The sequence below is a fragment of the Lepus europaeus genome, chromosome 11, assembly GCF_033115175.1.
Source record: "Lepus europaeus isolate LE1 chromosome 11, mLepTim1.pri, whole genome shotgun sequence".
Lineage (NCBI taxonomy): Eukaryota > Metazoa > Chordata > Mammalia > Lagomorpha > Leporidae > Lepus > Lepus europaeus.
Genome location: NC_084837.1, coordinates 55,614,765 through 55,630,566, shown reverse-complemented (window position 1 = coordinate 55,630,566; position 15,802 = coordinate 55,614,765). Strand labels below are relative to the sequence as shown.

At 40.6% G+C, this 15,802-nt stretch overlaps 1 protein-coding gene across 1 annotated transcript in view; it reads left to right on the top strand.

Moving 5' to 3' along the window:
• Positions 1-15,802, top strand: part of RYR3 (ryanodine receptor 3) — a 580,573-nt gene that overhangs the window by 243,336 nt on the left and 321,435 nt on the right. The window contains exons 5-8 of the mRNA XM_062206624.1: positions 426-504; positions 7,003-7,115; positions 7,980-8,079; positions 11,136-11,229. Coding sequence (XP_062062608.1) covers positions 426-504; positions 7,003-7,115; positions 7,980-8,079; positions 11,136-11,229 — 386 coding nt within the window. The remainder of the gene's footprint in view (positions 1-425; positions 505-7,002; positions 7,116-7,979; positions 8,080-11,135; positions 11,230-15,802) is intronic.

The following is a 15,802-nucleotide window of genomic DNA, read 5'->3' as shown; positions in this document are numbered from 1 at the left end:
TGCAAGTGTTTTTGCATATTACTTTTCAGTTCAATGTATCATAAACAGTGCTCCATGTTATTAAGCATTGTGATAAATACTCTTAGTAACATACTTTTCTGTGAAATAACATTTATCTAGCTTTTCCATTGTTGGTCATTTATGTTCCATTTATTTTGCTCCCCATTTAAAAGTTACTCAGGCATCTCTGAACTAAAGCATCTTTAGTATTTCACATTTATCTCTAAAACATATGGACCTATAAATAAAGCACTGGGGCATCAGATAAGAACGTCTGGAGTTTAAACGTGCTATAAAAGTCGTCTCCAAAAGCGCGGCACCTGTGACCTTGCCAAGGAGCAGTAGCTCATTGCTGAAATGAACTGGAAGCCAACTGGTAGTGATGAAGACCCAGTGGAAGTCTGACTTCTGCTCTTCCTTCACAGTATCTGACATGTTTGACTACATCAAGATCCCAGACTGATAAACTTGCCTTTGATGTGGGTCTGCGGGAGCATGCCACAGGTGAGTAAGCTTCCCAGGTCTCTGCTCAGTGGATTGTTGGGATGAGGGTTCTGAGGTGGGCACTGAATATGTTACATATTTGGAATTCCAAAGCAATCTGGTCAAGAAATACATCTAGTAAAATTATAGAGAAGAATGAACTAAGGAATGTATGCTAGCAACAGAGGGACTAAGAATAAAAAAAGAACATAATTTAATCATAGTCTGTTAAAAAACATTTTAGGTTTTATTATTTTTTTTTAATTTTTTTTATTTTTGACAGGCAGAGTTAAAGAGAGAGAGAGAAAGGTCTTCCTTCCCTTGGTTCACCCCCAAATGGCCGCTATGGCCGGCGCACTGCACTGATCCGAAGCCAGGAGCCAGGTGCTTCTCCTGGTCTCCCATGCGGGTGCAGGGCCCAAGCACTTGGGCCATCCTCCACTGCCTTCCCGGGCCACAGCAGAGAGCTGGACTGGAAGAGGAGCAACTGGGACAGAATCCAGCACCCCAACCGGGACTAGAACCAGCGCCACAGGTGGAGGGTTAGCCTAGTGAGCCACGGCACTGGCACAAATTTTAGGTTAAACACTGAAAGTTAAGTAGGCAAGTCATTCCTGATAAGAACCAATAATACTGAATAACTGCCAGATTAAAAAAAAAAAAAAAGGTAGCGTAGTGAGGGCATGAGTAATGAAGTCTAATGTCTACATCGAGGTAGTTCCTTCCATTTGACTCAGCAGTGAACAGGCTGTGTCTAAAGCAGTGTTTCCCAAAGAGTCAGGATATCCACCATTATTATTTTTTTATATCAGTATATCCCCTTTAATGTTGTTTACCTTAATTTTGCTTTGTATTTTCTTATTTTGTTCTTAAAATTTTATAGAAAAAGAACTGTATCCTTGCCATAAGTAAAGGAGACATGTTTGCCATAAAAATATAAATACAATGAAAAGAAAAATGCATTATTAGGTAATTAAGGAGATATTAGCAAACATTAGAAAAGTGGTAGCGATATACTAGTTCAAAAATTAAAAAATTTTCTCCAATGGAATCGGAAGGCTTGAAAGAGTAGTAAAAATAAAATACTTGTTTATTCTACCACCAAGGGTTTATGTTGTATAATCTGGGAACCACTGGCTACTGCTGCTGCTTTTCTGTGTGTGTGTGTGTGTAGTAAAAAATACTGATAGGCCGATGCCGCGGCTCACTAGGCTAATCCTCCGCCTTGCGACGCCGGCACACCAGGTTCTAGTCCCGGTCAGGGCACCGGATTCTGTCCCGGTTGCCCCTCTTCCAGGCCAGCTCTCTGCTGTGGCCAGGGAGTGCAGTGGAGGATGGCCCAAGTGCTTGGGCCCTGCACCCCATGGGAGACCAGGAGAAGCACCTGGCTCCTGCCATCGGATCAGCGCGGTGCACCGGCCGCAGCGCGCCTACCGCGGCGGCCATTGGAGGGTGAACCAACGGCAAAAGGAAGACCTTTCTCTCTGTCTCTCTCTCACTGTCCACTCTGCCTGTCAAAAAATAAAAATAAAAAATAAATAAATAAAATAAATAAATAAATAAAAATAAAAAAAAAAGTAGTGATAGTCAAAGATGGGTCCTAAGGAAGGAGGTGATGAGGGTGATTCTGGTTCTCATGGGAACCAGAAATGAAAAACAGAGGACCAGGATAACAACCTATACAACCTATAATTACTCAGAAAGTTGCAATATCAAAAGTGGTACAGACTTCCTGTGGATTATCCCAAAGACTGACAGAGCAATGGGCAGATGTTTATAGTAGGTATATTTCACCCCAACAGAAGGAATCATGTTGTAACATCTGCATTGAGGTAGCAGAGGAGCAGCTGGCCTTAGGATATCAGGGTTCCATATGAGTGGAAGTATTCATGGACAACCTGACCACTTGTCAAGGGCGTTGCATTGCATGTGAAATTTCTGCTCCATTTAAAGCTTGAGCTATGGACCAATCTTGGTTGCAAACAACAGAAACTGATTTTACTTGAAAGGAGAATAAAAATTTATTGGAAAGATACTGGGTAGAACCTGCACTGATACTACAGCCCCAGACATGGAAATTTGTCAGGCCAGGGAAAGAGAAGCCAGTGGAGAGATAAGCAATCACATTTCAGGAAGAATCTATTATGAATTCAGGTTTTAATATAATGGCATTTTTTTCAATAAACAGGAAGTGGGTTCTAATGTTGAGTAGACAACAAATGGAAGTCTATATAAGACTGGTCAGTTCATAAAGGAAGGTTCCACATCATCTGATTTTATAGATGGTCTAGAAAAGAATCTGGGGTTCCTGCACATGCACCTGCTGTTCCTCTGTGTTGCACAGTGGTGTCCTAACAGTGCCAAAGAGAACTCTTTCTTATCTCTTCATTTTTGTCAGCACGGGAGAGGGGACCTGCCTCTACCCAAATAAGATTGTGTTTGAATTTGCTTTGAAACTTCTTTGTTTTTAGTTAATGTTTTTCTAAAAATATAGTTTCCTCTAAGGTGTTGTCAAACTTTGCTGAAAACTACAAAATGAGTCAAGTGCCCCTCTCTCTGAATATAAGTTGACCTCTGTGTAAAACCCGCCGCCAGTCTTGGAACATAGAAAAGTCCTGTATGACCATTCTGCTTATGCTAGGCTAATAATTGTGTGTTTTGAGAGTTGGGAAGAAATTGAGAAATACAACTTTCTTGTTAGGTATTCAAGGAATCTATTTTGCTTAATTAATAGAGCCTTCAAAAATCGAGGAAAAATTGAAACCAACTTTGCTCTCTCTTGAGCACTTTTTTCGAAATTTTGAAAATCAAACTTGATGTGAATTCTGCTGACAAACCAGACAAGCTCATGAGCCGGCCGAAGTTCAGGTTGGCTTATCAAAAACCAACTGTGGAAGGAGGCAGTTGGCAAAGGATTGGCTGGGTCTTCATGAAAACCTAGAGCCTAAAATAACTTTTTTTACTCTTCCTCGGTACTGGAGGAGATTCACACAGAAACAGAACAGTATCCTGTTTCCAATCCAGATAATTCCATGAATGTACTTTTGGTTTAGAGACCACTTAAGAGTGTTGAACAAGAAAACTGTTCAGCAGTTGACTTGAATCTCCAGGAGAATGTGAAAGGAGAAAGTTTGGGGGGAGTTTCTTGAACAAGTCTGGAACTATTTTCCATGCACGTGGGATTGTAAATTACTAGACTTAACTGATAGTCTCCTTGCAGTTGATTCTAGTATACTTCTTTCAGTCCTTCTTTTTAAAGTTTATTTTATTATCTTTAAGATTTAGATTAGGCCTTTAGAATTCAGGAAGAATATTTTAAAAAATCACACACATGCACTAAAAACACTATTATGTATCATAGCATCCTTTTCATTCAGGGGAACTGTTGCATCCCTGGACTCCAGAGCCCAGACAGTGGCAGGAAACCAACATATTCTTCCCATTGTACTCTTCAGGGCTGTATTCATCCCAGACAACACACAATACACAAAAGCTAAACACATTACATTGTCCTTCAAATGCAAAAGTCAGCTCTTTACTCATATAGTTTTAAATGTAATCAAACTAATACCCACACATAGTTTAAACAGATAAAATTGTGCTCCTAAAACAGTGGTCTCCTGCCCTACAATTCCCTACTCTGGATTCCTGCTTTGGGGCATCTACTTTCAGCCCTCCTGGTGTTGTGACCCACTTGTTTAAGAACACTGTGCTGATACTGTTTTGTTTTTAATTTTCTCCATTTTCTGTATCATCTATTGACATTTTGATTAAAATGCAGCTCTTATATGCCACTCTTTTCTGTCTTCTCTTCCCATATTCCCAATGTGTATACATCTATTTTTATGTAATTCAAAAATCAATATTAACAATTTATGTTGGTATAACTTTTAATTATTTACAAATGAGCAACATAATATACTATGATCAGTGTTACTTTATTACTTTTTGGTTTTTCAGTAGTTAATAATTGCCTTGTGGTTTTAGTTTCCTGTAGTCCAGTCATTCAGTCATTTCCAATGTTTCCTGTAGAACTGAAAATCTCCCCTGATTAGGTTCAGTCTCATTACCTTTTCTATCAGTTTCTTCTTTTTTAGAAACAACTACCATAATCCAGCAAATTATTCTTGTCTCTCTCTTGGAATCCAAGCTCCCTGGGTCTTATATTTTTTTTTTCCCTCCTGGTTTACCACTTCATTTTGGTGGAGCACATCATCCAGAAGCTTTTACATTAAAAAAGGGAAGTAAACTATCTAAAAGTTGCTTAATTCCAGCTTCATGAGTAATTCATAGTTTAGTTTAATTCTGCACTGAATATATATTTTTGTCTTAGCTTTCTGAAGCCTGTCTTCTAGTTTATAGTCTAGCTGTTGAGAAGTCTATGTTCAGATTCCTGATCCTTTGTGTATGACCTGTTTTTCTTTTTTGAAAGCTACTAAGATTATCTCTTCTGTCCTGGTGTTGGAATTCTACGGTTCTATGTGTTGGTGTGGATCCTTTCTGTCCTGTCATCTCACAGGAATGGATTTTGGTGTGAGTCTGTGTTCTTCCCTGTGCCAGGGACTTTGAAAGCTTTTAGATCTGTTTTAATTATATTCATTCTTTGTTAATTTGCTTTCTCCATTCTTGCTTTCTGAATGTATTAGATTTTAATGACTACAATGAACTAGAGGCTATTTAGGAAGGAAAGTGATTTATTTGGGTCCATGTTCTGCAGACCCACAGTCCAAGAGCAGGTAGCCCCATGCATTAGGAATTTGGTGAGGGCAGCAATGGTGGACATGGAACACAGACCGAGGAAGGACCATCTGGTTAACCAGGAAGCAGAGTGGATGGGCCGGCCTCAGAGTAGTGTAACCAACCTCTCACAAGAACATACTCAATCTAAAGACCTCACTCAGGGCCTGCCTCATAAACACAAACATATGATTAAGTTCCCACCCTCTTAGTACCATCAACTTATGCCTTTCAGATTTAAATATCTGAGTGAATTCAGCAGCCAAATCTTGTTCAAATCATAGCAGTAGAAATCTCCTAGATGGTTTTTAAACCATCTCTTTTTATTCTTCTGATATGTTTTTCTTCATTCTTATTTCTAGGAGAATTTTTCAATTTTGTCTATCCTACAGCAGCTTTGTTTCTTCATTTTTTTCCAGGTTTTCCTTTCTTTTCTGAAGGGATTACTTCTTGGTATTCCTACAGCTGTTTCACCATGTAACTTTGCATTTACTCTCTGAAATTACTAATATGATTTTAAGGTGTTCTTTTGTTCTCCATCACCTTTGCTTTCTTCAAGTCCCTTTCTCCGTTTTTTTGTCTTGCCCCTGTTCATGTTGGAGACTTTTCTCCGACTTCAGGGAAAACTCCATCCTTACTCTTATTGAAGTCAAGGCCGTCAAGAAGACTGGAAACTGACTCTGGTTTGTCATCTGTTAAGCCTCACATTGGGTGATCTGGTAGAGACCTGGGCATTTCACTGGAAACCCCTCGCCACCTCCCCCACTGGTACTTTGGTTTCCCTAAAAAATAATCCTCAAATGCAGGGAGCCAGGGTTGATTCTGCTTCATAACTGGCAGACTGAAAGCTGAGAGGCAGAAGCAGAGGGTTGGAGCTGGGGTTTTACTAACGAGACGTAAACACTTGATTCTCTTTTCATCAAGAGTTTTACTTCTTTAGTTCACAGTGCCTGGTATTTCCAAGACCAGGCCATTAGCGGCTTGCCATTTCATGGCTTCAACTTTTCATGCAGTGTGATGTGGAAGAAAAAGTCATCTGGTGTGCCGGGCAGGAAAAGGGATCTAGGGATTTGGTTTTTCTTCCAGGCCTTTAGCCCATCCTTTTTCATTCTGGCTCCCATCTCAGCCTCCAATGCCAGGGACTTGTCTAGGGAGTCTTTGGCAGAAATGGGTGTTTTAATTGGTAGCTTCTTCTCTTCCATTTTCTTAGTAAAAGACTTGGGTTTTAGCTTTCTCCTGGCTAAAAGCATCCATCTGCTTTTCTTTGCTAAAATGTCAGTTTCTCTTCCTTGCTATAAATTTCTGACCTCTTTGAGTCCTTACAAGTTTAGGCCTTTATAAAAATCCCTTTACTGATGTCTTAGTAGAATTTCATGGGTGGTGTGGAGCAAAGTTAAACGTATTTATGTGTTCAGCACAACAGTGAGGTCAGTGCTTAAAAAAAGATTTGAATGAAGAAAGCATTTTTGATATGCATTAAAAATGCTCAAAGGTTTGTATACATTATGACATAGGATACAGTTTCCCTGTATTTCTCTGGGGAAAATGAAAATGGTAGAGATGGTTAAGAGAGATTGGAGGATGACTGGGAGAAGGTTATAGGTAAATAGAACTTGAAGTCTGGAGATTGTGTGTGTGTATGTGTGTGTATGTGTGTGTAAGTGTGTAAGAGTGTGAGTGTGTGTGTGTGTAAGGTTGTTATTGGGGGAAGGAGAACAGGGGCAGAATTGGATACATTGGCTTCATATGAAACAATGACTAACTCAAGGAGCCTTTATGTAGGAGAAGCCTGTTGGTGGACCATACATCCTGCCTCTAAACAGAGATCCGAGGGAGAGAAAGTTCGAATTGGTGATGACCTCATCCTCGTGAGTGTGTCCTCTGAAAGATACCTTGTAAGTACCACCTAACACAGGCATCTTTCATTTTCACAGTTTTCCCTTTAGCAAGAGGTGGCCAAGGAGAGCTGAGCCACAGCAAGTTGGGTAGGATAAGATGTCTTAACCTGGGTATAGTTGAGAGGTGATTAAATTCTGCCCCCATCCGGTGATCATGATGCCTGGAGTTTAGCTGTAAGTTATCCTTTTGGGTTAAGGTGCTGTGTCCAGCAAACTTTGTTAAATTGCCCCAGGCACTATTGACACATTAACTAAGATTTCTGTGTTGTACTGCTTAGCTGTTGTTCAGTAAAGAGCAAGACAGAAAAAAATGGAATAAAGGGAAATCAGCTTAAGAGAGTTTGAGATGTTTCAGTGTGGGGCTTTGCAGAGGTTGGAAGTGGCAGGTGAGATTTTGAAGCTGGGGAGGGGCATCAAGTCGTTGGCTGCTGGTGGGGCTGCCTGAAGATTAGAGCAATGTCAAAGATTAGTGTATAAGCTTCTCAACAGTTTCCTCAAAGTCAACCCTGTCAGCAGATTTAACTCTGCCTTGTCCAAATGCTGGAGTAACTCTTCCCGTCTGAATTTCTTTATCCTACAAAGCATAGACATTTTATGAGTCCACACTGAGTCAGGGATTCGGCTGAGGACATGAAGTCAACGCTTGTCTGCCACCTCTGCGGCTGTAGCTCTCCTCCCAGAATGAAGTGGCCCGATTTGAAGCTGCTTCTAGACTGGTTAAAGAAATCTCCCACAGGCTATGTAGAAAGAGCAAGAGGACAGTAAGGCTGTTTAATTTGATCTTTGAAATTCTAGGTGAGCTGCTTTTGTAAAGATTGAACCAGCAATTGAAAGACTGTCCCATTTCTGTTTCTGCTACAGCATCTCTCAATATCGAATGGTAACATACAAGTGGATGCCTCCTTTATGCAAACACTCTGGAATGTACATCCTACCTGCTCAGGAAGTAGCATCGAAGAAGGTGTGCAATAGTCATTCAGCCCTGGGCTTGCCACTCTCTATAGATGTATATACTGACATTTTCTGTTACTTTCCAGCTCCCACCTGCATGTCTACACAGGTAGCAGGATTTTAGTTCAACTGATATTTTTTTTTCTCTGATATCAGAATAGATTATTTCCTGTCCTGACTTCCAGTTACATGAACAATTCTAACATTTTTCCTCCTTTGGAGCCCACTAGTATTTTAACATTGCATGCAACCAGGACTCAGTTATTGTACCTTCTCGCCCTCACAGAGTTTTCATTTCTCTTTATAGCTAGTGGTTACAAATGTACAAACCTCAGTGATGGTGTCTTAGAAGAAATTATTTGCCAAGAAGGTGACACTGTTTATATTTCTCCCTAAGCATCTCTTTATGGGGGAAGGACTTCCTTTATAATAAAAGTATATTTGGTCATTCGTTTTCATTTCTATTTAGAGAAGACCATAGTAAGGAAGAATTTTCGCAGTATTATATTTTTTTCCTTTGAAATAAGATCATTAAACTTTGTCTCCACATCCTGTTTCTTGGAGGCAGGCAAACTCTATCTACCTTGCAAGTTATATAATAAACAACCCTGGCCTTCGCAAGCACGTAGGTAATGCCACAGCTGGCAGGATAGTCAAATGTCAGTGACCTATAGGTTATTGCATTACATTCTAGCACCTTGTAGCAAAATGAGAATTTTTAAAAATAATCCTATCTCTGCCGTTAGCCCTATTTTTCATCCTGTGTCTAGCAGTTTCACACTAGGAATGCCCTTCTGTGCTATGATGCTTGAAACTAGAAGGGAAAATAAGAGCTGTCAAGGTGATACCCTAGCGTCAGAAGGCATCCTAGCTACACCGAATGATCGGGAAATGACAGATGCTTAACTCTTTGGGAAACCTGTGGAAAGCTTTTTAAAAAGGTAGAATTTGTTTGGCCTTTGCCCTTGGTGCCAAAAGTGACCCAAGACCCAAAGTCTTTTGTCATTCTTCTGCTGTGCTGTCAGGACTCAGGAAGCTATGGGTTTAAATCTCCCTGGAAAGCTTTGATTCAATTTCCAAGTTAAGTTTTTCATTTTCACCCTAGGAATAGAATTATTTCTTAAGTGTCAACAGAGGGCTTGTGGAGATTAATTGAGGAGTGTTTGCAAATCATGTCAGAAAGGTTCTTGTGGAGCTGTTGAGTGCCCTTGTTCTGAGAAAGCCTGGTTGGCTCAGCACTAGAGTCATCTGGCTCTGTAGAAGATGCCCTTTCAGCACCCACTTCAGCCTTGGAGAGTGTAAGGGATCCACACCCTTTCCTGAGGATGGCCCCAATATATTTCCATGAAGAAAAGTTGTGAGGCACCAGCACTTGGCATTTTCCTCTGTGTGAGCAGAATATTGATCGAAGGAGCCCAAGAGCCGTAAATGATGAACTGCAAATGGGACGTGGCCGTACCATCAAGAAATGGAGAATTTAATCAAGGGCATGATCACTGAGGCTTTTAATTATCTAAATAAATTGGCTGTTAAGAATTTCCCTGCAGCAAGTCATGATTTTTAAAATATGTTTAAAATAATGTTTATTAGTTTTTTAGAAATGCAGAGAGAGACCGAAATCGACATCTCCAAACTGCTGGTTGGTTCCTCAAATGCCTGCAACAGCCAGGGTTTGCCAGGCTGAAGTCAGCAGCCTGTAACTCCATCTGGGTCTCCTACATGGGCAGCAGGGCCCCAGGTACTTGGGCCTTCACCAGCTACCTCCTAGCATGCATATGAGTAGGAAGCTGGAGTCAAAAATGGAGCCAGAGCTCAAATTCAGTCATTCTGATAAGGGATGCAGGTGTTCCTAGTGGCATCATAGCTACTGTGCCAAGTGCTTGCCTCTCACAAGTTGTTTTTAATGCAAAAGAGAGAGAGAGAGAGAGAGAGAGAGAGAGAGAGAGAGGTGACTAGAAATTACAGTACAATAACATAGAGGAAAACCATTAAAATTTTTCTGAATATTTGAGAAAAGCTGTCCTTGGCTAGAAAGAAAATGAATGAGCTAGACTATTGGACTGTGAGTGTGCAAGATCCATTAACGCATCCTAGCATGACTACTCACCTGTATTCTTTAAAACCAGCATTCAGAATAGTTTAAGACACTACCTCAAGTGATCTAATTATGTGCATATTTTTTTAAAATCCTGATGCAGACACTGAGCATACTGTTAAGTCCATATGTCTCCCAAGAACAGAATCACCTGGAGTATTTTTTAATTCAGAGGAAAGAAAAATCCCACTTCTTCAAATAAAGCAAGATCATCAGAGGTCTCTGTCCTGCTACTAGGTTCTTTGAATGAAGGCTCAGATTTTATTTGAAGGTCATCATGTCTTTGAAGTTCAATGTTTCCTTCCCACCTTTGAACTCCACTACTATTGAAATTCTTGTCCTTGTTCTGAAAGCTAAATGATCATTGACAGCAGCACCTACGCTTGTCCACTCGGGGTAGATGGAGAGTAATTCTGCTTTCCCCTTTGGGCTACAGGGGTAACACCCTGGTTTTATCTATGTGTGTGATAAAGCCATTGAAAGCTAGCTTCACCTAAGATAGCTCTGAAGAACAAGTTTGCTATCTCACTTCCCATCACCTTCATGCTTTCCCATGACTATGATTGGATTTGGATTTTGCTGCAGAATATACATAGCAAGATTGCAGGAACTTACTGAGGAATTTGGTGTTGGATATATTTACAATTAGAAAATCCTTATCTCCCTAACAATAGAGACATAACTTTCCTTTTGACTTTTAGTGATACCAGTCAACACTATTTTCACCTTACCTTTTGACAGTAGACTTACTCATATCTGAAATCCTGTTTAACTTTCAGTGCTAGAACTGTTTTGGCTTTCTGGTCTTCTCTGCCTAAGGCTTGAATTCATGGAATCTGTAATGTCCCAAGTGTGTCTCGCTTGGTATTTTCCATGACTGTCTCAGATTTATATGAATTTATCCTTTTAAAATATGGTGTTCTCCTTACTAAAATTCCCATAGTTTATGGCAGAATATAATTCTTTTATAGGATATCTGCTTGGTGGGCACGTGGTACGTCTTTTCCACGGCCATGATGAGTGTCTGACAATACCATCGACAGACCAGAATGATTCCCAGCACAGGTAAGCCAGTAGCCTCATCCTAGTTGTCTTCCAGTTGAGTTGCACTCAAAAGTTCACCTTTGTGTTTGGCCACAGATGTATTCTGTACTGTCAGTCGATTGCCAAGCCTTTTTTCAGCTTGGGTTCCAGTTTGCCCACAAGTAGAGCTATGCACATGTCTTTTAGACAAGCAGTTCTACAATGTTTCCCAATTCCTTTGTTTCCTTTGGCTGTTCCTAAGCCTAAGGAGCTTCTAGTAGCATTAATTGTAGACTGAAGCATTCATTTTAGAGATGGAAATCGGGTAATCGGTTCAGACTCTGGTGAATCTCCACACTGACACACATTATTCACTAGGTTTTTCAAAGGCAGAGAGCATCTCCATTCTCATTTCATGTGCTCAATAATTAAAGTGGGTTTATTGATGTGTTGTCCGCTTACTAGCAAATAACACTGGAGAAAGAATGCATTAGCATCCATCAGCAACCGGGTTTAGCAGGGGTACTGCTGAGGGTGATTTTTATTTGGTCTTGAAGTTGAACCCTCAACAGATATTTGTCAACTGTTCAAAACTATGAAATGGAAGGTATTAATATAGATCTTAAATTCGTACTAGAGAGTCCCTTTGGTGTTCTGATTATCACCAAAGGAACATATCATAAGAATCTTGGACCTAGAACTATAAAAATATGATATTTTTAAAAAATCTAACCTTAGGTTCAAATTCGATTGAATTTGAGGCAGTAGTGAATTTGCTGTGGTAATAATGTGTGTGTGTGTGTATGTGTGTAGTTCCTACAGGAACCTTGTTAACTACATTTCTTTTACATAGAAAACACAGCTGACTTGGAGATCATCTAGGTCAGGTCCCTGCCAGAGGCCACAGTCTGCCTGATTTCAGATGGGAGCCTGGGACTCAGAGCTGCTGACTCTCCATCAGTGCTCACTACCGTGTCTTGTACTGAAGGATTCAGGAAGCAGTGTGCCTGAGTGTATGATGGTGCATCTTAGACCCAAGTCATTGACAATACTGATACCTTACAGATCTGAGTTTCTTCCTAGTTGCTATGTCCTCCAAATATCCTTTTGTGGGAACCCTATGTGACCCAGAATCCTGCCCAGGACACATAAAGCATGAACCTGTGTGAAGTGCTGTGACAAATTCACTCATTGCCTCCTGACACTTGTCCAGTGGTTGACAGTTACCTCTGAATAAAGATGTTAGACTGACCAGGTTTCACTTGGATTAAGGATTCCCTGCCTGATGGCATGTGATGCCATGTGCTCTTATTCAGTTGCAGTTTCATTTCCTTTTTTTTTAAAAAAAAAAAAAAGGATGAAATTGTGCAACAGGCCATGTACTGTCTCTTTACTATCTTGTTTCACTGCATCAAATGAAAGGTTTGCAGGTGAATGAAGATCTGAAGCTTCATGTTCTACAAGGGCACCTCAGGAATTTCATAGAACACAGAATTAACTATAACTTCGTTTAGGTGCAGAAAGTCAAAACCCACACTTACCAAGAGTCTTCAGAGAAAAGTTTGTGGAAAAAGTTTCAAAATTTTTTGTAACAAAAATAAACATCTTTAAATTCCTTATACTCTGAAAAATAGGAATTTAGAAAAAGTGACTTCCCTGGCGTATTAAAATGAGCCAAATCAGAAGTAGCCTTGTCCAAACAGAAACAGTACTACTTTGAGAGGCTTACCATTGCTGGATATTCTTGTCAAGTGATTCCACAAGAAATGAGGTGGTGGAGTGAAGGGAGTAGATGGAGAGGAGTTCCCATGCCAAGGTGAGGACACATGCGAGCATCACTGGCTCCATCAGAGGCAGCCTTCCCTTGCCTGGGGACGTTGTAGGCTCAAATTTTTGTTCTGGAAAAAGTGAAACTTACCAATAAGTGTAAGAAGGCTTTTATACTTTTGCTTCATGAGGAAGTTTGGAGGGCTTGAGAGTGAAGGAAATAAGTAGCTATTCAGTACATCAGTGTATCTGGACATGAATTTTTAAATCAACTGGTCTGTCAATCAAAGCAGGGTGCCCTGTTGTGATTTGAGGTCTAGGTGAGGTGAGTGGCAAACCTCATCGTTATCTTCTATTGTCAGGTAAATCCTGAGAATTGGTCAGGATGATCAAGTAACACTGGATCTGGGGGAGTATGTGGGACTAGGAAATAGAGAACATGCTAGGGGCCAGTGCTGTGGTGCAGTGGGTCAAAGCCCAAGCCTGCAGTGCCTGCATCCCATATGAGCACTAGTTCAAGTCCTGGCTGCTCCACTTCCAATTCAGCTCCCTGCTATTGCACCTGGGAAAGCAGTGGAGAATGGCCCAAGTACTTGGGCCCCTGCACCCTGGTGAGAGACCTAGAAGAAGCTCCTGGCTCCTGGCTTCAGATCAGCTCAGCTCCTGCCATTGTGGCATTTGGAGTGTGAGCTAGTGGATGGAAGATGGCTCTATCTCTCTGTAACTCTGTCTTTCAAATAAAATAAATCTTAAAAAAAAAAAAGGTAAATAATGTGCTAAGAGTTCACACTAAGGTGTGCAAGTTGTCCACTTCCATGGTGCTGACTCTCCCTTGAAAATCACCTTTATTCTATGCAGAGCCTGACAAAATCCAGGTTAGATGGAGAGTCCCAGAATGGAAACCCATGATTCTAAACTCTGATCCTTGTCTCTGCCTCTGGCTTGTCAAACACCCTAGGATAAGTCACTTAACCTGTCGAAGCTCAGGCTGAGCTGTCAGCCAAGCTTTCAAAAGCATCTCAGCTCACCACCCACTCTGTACCTCTCCTTGAAATTGTTTTAGAGAACAGGAATAGGTTGTTTCAACCCTGATAACCTTATAAGATTAAACAGAGCAAGTCACCAAGTGCTTCAGATGGAAGAAATCAACCTTTAGGAATCCTTCAGATGTCAGGGGTAGAGAGCCACCTAGTGCTAGCTCTGGTGTTGTCTTACCTGTGACCTAGGATGAATCAATTTACCCTCTCCATCTGAGGAACCCTTGCAGCCCTCACTGAAGGGGGACATGCATCAGTGAAATTGCCAGAAGGTCATCCTGAGTGGCCAGCAGGTCATCGTAGTATACTTTGTTCCAGGCCTTTTGCAGAAACTTCTGGAATGTCAGGACCCTGGCATTACATAAAATGTTTCTTTCCTGATATTTACTGAGTATTCCCTGATGGTTACTAAGTATTTCCTGATAATGTGATCTGGAAAATGCTTAGAAATGCCCCTTCTAACCCCCTTCCTAGAGATAATCATGATTAATGTATCAGTATATTTCTGTGCCATCAGCATGTTTTTCTACATATCTTTATAGATGTTAGTCTATATATGAACAAAATTTGGAAAAAACCTACAATATGTAGTAGTTTGCACATCCATGAACATCTTTGTGAACATTGGGTCACACAGCTAACAAATTCACACTCAGGCTTCTCTGATTTCAAAGCCCATATTTTGAACCAATTCATAATTATACTCATTCCCTAGAGATTAAAAAAAGTTGTGAAGGAACTTCAAAGGCTTTATGAAAAAATGAAATTAAAAGCTAAGTTTATTTTGATACAAAAAATTTAAATCCATACACAGATTTTAAATAATACACATTTTTCATGAACTTTTTAAAATATTTATTTAAGAGCTAGAGTCACAGAGGGAGAAGACAGAAAGAGTCACAGAGATGGAGAGACACAAAGGTCTTCCATTTGCGGGCTCACTCCCCAAATGTCCACAATGGCCAGAGCTGGAGCCAGGAGTTTCCCCTGGGTCTCCCAAACAGGTACAGGGCCCAAGCACTTGGGCCATCTTCCACTGCTTTCCCAGACTATCAACAGAGAGCTGGATCAGAAGAGGAGCAGCTGGAATATGAACCAGTGCCCATATGGGATGGCAGAGGCTTAGCCTACTAAGCCACAGCGCTGGCCCTTTCATGAACTTTTTAAAGACTCCTTGTTTACATTGCTTCTCAACTTTATTGATTGTCTATTGTCTCCAAAATCTTCATCAAGAGTCTTCTGGGACTGAAGTGATTCTGCTGTGATGCATACAAATCCTCTGGGGCAGACATAGGGCTTTAAATCAGTGAATGTAAATATGGTTAAGTGATCAGTCTTGAGCAAATGTTACAATATTCTCAATACAGGGCTGGATTTAGTGTACCAAGTACTCTGAGGACCACTGTTCTTGAGACCTGCAGTATAACAATTGGTTTAATTCCAGAGGACCTGGGTTCATCTTCATTGTACAGATTTTAAAGCAGACTTTGCTAATCATTAGAGTAATGTCAGAAAAACCTCAATTGAGGGATGTTTCACAAAACATCTAACTGTTACTTCTCAAAACCCATTGTTTTCCTTTGAAAACCTGGGACAGACTGAGAAACTGTTCCAGGTCAAAGGAAACAGACATGACTGCAATGTGCAGTGTAGAAAACTGAAAGAGAAATTAAGTGAAAGCAAACAAGATCTTGAGTTGATCTGGTAATGATGCCCAAAGTTTGGTGTCTCAGTTTTGACAAATAATCTACATTAATGCAAGGTGATGACATTAGGGGAAACTGAGTCAAACTATATAGGAGCTCTCTGCA